The sequence below is a fragment of the Rattus norvegicus genome, chromosome X, assembly GCF_021556685.1.
Source record: "Rattus norvegicus strain SHRSP/BbbUtx chromosome X, alternate assembly SHRSP_T2T, whole genome shotgun sequence".
Lineage (NCBI taxonomy): Eukaryota > Metazoa > Chordata > Mammalia > Rodentia > Muridae > Rattus > Rattus norvegicus.
In genome coordinates this window covers 29,964,126-29,968,557 of record NC_141554.1, presented here as the reverse complement: position 1 = coordinate 29,968,557, position 4,432 = coordinate 29,964,126, and the positions used below count along the sequence as shown (strand labels likewise).

Genomic DNA, 4,432 nt, shown 5'->3' with positions numbered 1-4,432 from the left:
TATGGGTGAGTAGGAATGTGAGTAGCATTGGGAATGGAAAAGTATGATGGGAGCATTCTTCATCAAAGTATATAGTATGACAACAATTTTAAATTAATAAGTGAGTTAGATTAATTACATATCAAAAGGTTCTCATATAAAAAGGGATATTAACCCCTGTTTGTCTTTAATTTTTTTTTGTTCAACCCCAAATCATTGCTCACAATCTACCATTCATCTCTGGTGGCCATGGAAACATCAGAATTTCTAGAAACACATTTGGTGGTCACGAATATTTGGTCTTCATACATACAACACACAAAGAGGCAGGTATTTTATATTTTGCTTATTGTTTTTATTAACAATTTTCACTTTCAAAGGCCACTGACATGATTAGGCTATTTCTTGAAATAATTTCCATTTGAGAAAAGTCTTAATAATATCATACTGCAGGAAAGCCCTGTGCGATCATTTGAGGGCTCAATAGACTGTACTACCCATTATTCCTGTGTATTGTCCTAGACTTTAGCATATGATTTAGGATCTCTGTGTTGTTCTCTTTTGTATAAAATGGGGCAACGATTGTTTGGATCTCATTGGAGGGTGAGGAATGTCAGATGTGCTAATCCCCCTGAAGGATATAAATGAGGCTAAAATTAAACAAAGCACAGGAGAGAAATGAAGATGTTCGTGTGAGGCAGGGGTTGATTAGTGAGGCACTGTTCTGAGCTCAAATACCTGCTTAATGGAATAATTTTTTATACTGAAGGTGATTCACTTCTTGTGTGACCCAATCTCTGGTCAACATTTCCTGTTATTTGGAAGATATCTATGATATCAGCTTCTTTCAAATGGATCTCTTCACCCCTGATACACAAAGGTAACACCATAAAATTTACATGGAGGTTTGAAAATTTTCTCTTTCTGAAACTCATGTATCTACTTCACAGAATTTTGAGCTGGGTAGAACAAAATCCATCTAGGCTATAACTCATTAGTCTTGTACAACAGCATTCACTACTGAATTCCAGTTCAACTTCAAAAGTCATTGCTCTTCACATGCACTGTCCCAGACCTGCCTTGGAATGCATATGGGCAGAGTATTATACAGGCCAACATCTCTTGCAAATTGACTATTTGAATCTTGCTGATATTATTTCCCAAGAAGTATAAGCTGTTGTTTCTCCCAGTTATGAAGCACATTCCACAAAGATTGTGGAGCAGTGGGGAATTGGTAGCAATGTTTACCTTGCAAAGAGATCCAGATCGTAGGTCCTTCAAACCTTGCTCATGTGGAGGAACAATGTCATTGCTTAGTCTTCTACTTTGTTCTCAAGTACCAACTGCACCCAGTAAGGCATATATTTAATGTGCCTTACCACAAGATATAAAGCTGTTAACTGAAAAGTGATCAAAATAACTTTGAACATATTTTGGGTGGAGATTTAACTTGGTGTTTAAGACAGTTACTCACTTAATGTAGTTGGGATACTTTATACATTTCAATAAAATGAAACAAATATATAGAATGAAGAACACTGATTTAATTGTTAGAAAACATATAATATGCATCATTCCTTATGTTTTACATATAGAATTTAACTTTGCATCATGGAGGAACAAATTTAAGTAGTCACACATTGCTAGATAGCACATGTACACACAAGCACAATCAAGAACATATACAAAAATATATACAACTCAAGCATAGAATTTGGACATCAAATGATATACCATCTGTATCATTTGTCATTTTTTTATTCTTTCAGCAGACCATATAGACGGATTCAGTGTGTTTGTAATAGTCCAGTAACATAATTTAGAAATGCAATTATTCTGAGCTGTATTCTCATTTCAGTCACTTATAAAATTGATTTATTGTAAACACAGTTGAAATAAAAATTATCACATATATAGTATTGTAAATTTATTTTCATTATTAATTTTATATATAAAAATAGGAAAGAAATATATATATATATATATATATATATCATCTAAACAGGACAAAACTGATGTCCAAAATATCTTGTAAAAGATATTCCTGCCATTTTCCTGGATTTCTAGACTTTTTACATTCTTTTCTAATGTGTGTTAAATCCTCATCTATATATAGGCTATTGAAATACAACTATGCAACAATGCAAACATGGTATGAGAGCTTAGTGCTATTTACAGTGACTTATTTTCTTCTCCTATATTCCTTTATTTTCCTTGCCTAACGTTATACATGTTTAATCCAATCTTCAGATTTTCCAAAGAAAAGGAATGCATCTTCAAGTTGAGTGGCCTTTTTAGCAGCCTATCAGCTTTGGTGTTTGAAATAGTCATTATCAGCAACCAATACTGGCGTCTATGGGAATTTGAAAACAATGTTGTGCAGTTTGTGTCCTTTGGACTTTGGGAAGCTTATTACCCTCAAGAATTTAACATCTCAGGAACTCTAATTAATATCCTGGTTCATACACCTATTGATTCAACGTGGACCATTTCACATGAATTTCAGTGTGCACAGAACCTTATAGAATGGGCTATTTTTATGAAGCCTGTAGTTCTGGTTTTCAGTGCAATAGCTTTCAAGATAAGCTGCATGAAAGACCCATTTCTAGAGATCCAGATATATTGCTACAAGATCTCTGCCTTAATTTTGGGAGTTAGCAGCCTCTTCACATTTGTTGCTGTCAGCTGGAACCATATGGTAGATCTTTATGGTCAAACCACTCTTGATTTTCCACCTAACTTCCCTGTCAAGAAAGAAGCCTTGAAAAGCAAACATATGACAGCTGTGTTCCCTATAGGGGTCCTGACTGCAACCATGGCACTTTTTGGTGTGATAATATTTCTCTCTGAGATAAGCTATTTGAAACTACAGAGTAAATTGAAGGCCAAATGTGTTTCTAAAGTGGCCCTTCAAGAGGCCTGAAGTGAGGGCACCTGCATTTCCAACATCTGTCAGACAGCTCCTGGAAGAAATTTCCAATTGACACACAAAACTCATGTAGTCATTAACTTGTTCTAATAAACCATCAATTTTATTCTCTGTGTTTACGATTAATATTTTTATATTGTGTTCATATTTTGCCAACAAAGAGTAGGATGCATATGGACTGATAAAAAACATGTTGTAAAATTAAACACAAGTAATACCAACTGAAAGTGCTTTATGAGGAAGCTGAAACCTAAACAAAGATCAGTGATTATGTCCCTGTGTTAGACCCTTAGGTACAAAAAGTGAATTGAGGGAAGAGCTAGACATCATAGCATTGTTTTTGGAGAGTATTGCTATTTTTCTGGAATAGAAAGGTTATTCTGTATATGTAAATTTGTCAATTCTCTGTTTCTTTGTGGACAATCTCAGGTAACCAGGCTTTCCCTTTGTGCTTTGAATGGAACAAGAACGGTGAACTTCAAGAACATTTTTAAAACTGTTTTTCTTGAATTACCTTTTGTATCACTGCATTGGAAATCATATTACTTTGATAGCCAACATAATTACCTATTGGCCAATTGCAACATCACCATCTTAAAATGAGTTTAATAAGATATATATTATTGACCCATGGCCTTTGTTGTTTGTGATCCCAGATTACTTCCTAGTAGAACCACACACTTTTTGCTTAAGAGAAATCACAGCTTGTTTGCCCCAATAGAAGGAAAAGCACTTTATACAGAAAAAAGAAATTAATGCTATCTAATAGTTATCCTTTGTTCTTAACACACCTAAGTTTGTTCACTAATATAAAAACTCTTTTGTGACTCAGGGAAGTTTTTTGACTATGAGCCCTTGGCAGTCATAAATTGACTCACATACTTCTAGCATGAAGTGATACACTATAAATATTCACAATATAAAAGAAGGAAAGTTGACACAGCAAAGGAAGAGCTAAGAGAAAGAGACCTAAAGTTGTGAAGGTAAACTCCCAACAAGTCTTTGTATTTATCATCTAATGAAATCATGCAGGACTATTTTAACTTGAAAGGTCTTAAATGTTCCTAGATTTCCAGCTGTGCTGGATAATGTACGCATCCTGCTCCTTGAGCAGTGTGTATTACATAAATGCATCTCTCCATAGGACATCACTCATGGTCTTGGAATCTCGATAATCATGGGGTATCTACTGAAGAATTCACTCCACCTCTAACATTCTCTTTATGGACCCCCTTGCAGACACTTTAGCTATGACACACATTTTCTCTGACTGTAGTTCAAATTTTTATTATTCTATATTAGTGTATCTTCTCTTCAGTACCATATGGAATAGGTTGACGTTCTTTGTACAGACTGATTTGCAGCCTGACTGCTATTAGTTTGTTCATATGGCTTTGTTTCATGTCATTTTGATTTTGTTAGTTTGACACAATCTAGAGTCATCTAAGAAGAAATTGGCCATTGTAAAGCCTATAGAATGTTCTTTTCATTAAGTGATTGATACTGGAGTGCCCAAGGCACTAT

General features: G+C 34.7%; 1 protein-coding gene across 1 annotated transcript; it reads left to right on the top strand.

Annotated features, from left to right (window-relative positions):
- The first annotated feature begins 251 nt into the window (after positions 1–251).
- Positions 252–3,001, top strand: Samt4 (spermatogenesis associated multipass transmembrane protein 4). The gene is made up of 3 exons (NM_001408892.1): positions 252–305; positions 749–859; positions 2,230–3,001. The coding sequence occupies exons 2-3, from the start codon at positions 831–833 to the stop codon at positions 2,900–2,902; spliced, it is 702 nt and encodes a 233-aa protein (NP_001395821.1). The 5' UTR covers positions 252–305; positions 749–830; the 3' UTR covers positions 2,903–3,001.
- The last annotated feature ends 1,431 nt before the right edge of the window (positions 3,002–4,432 follow it).

Excerpts from the sequence above, each read along its gene's own strand:
- Samt4 (NM_001408892.1), top strand. The coding sequence starts at position 831 with ATGGATCTCTTCACCCCTGATACACAAAG. Across the intron at positions 860-2,229 it reads TTCACCCCTGATACACAAAG|ATTTTCCAAAGAAAAGGAAT; the intron begins GTAACACCATAA and ends TCCAATCTTCAG.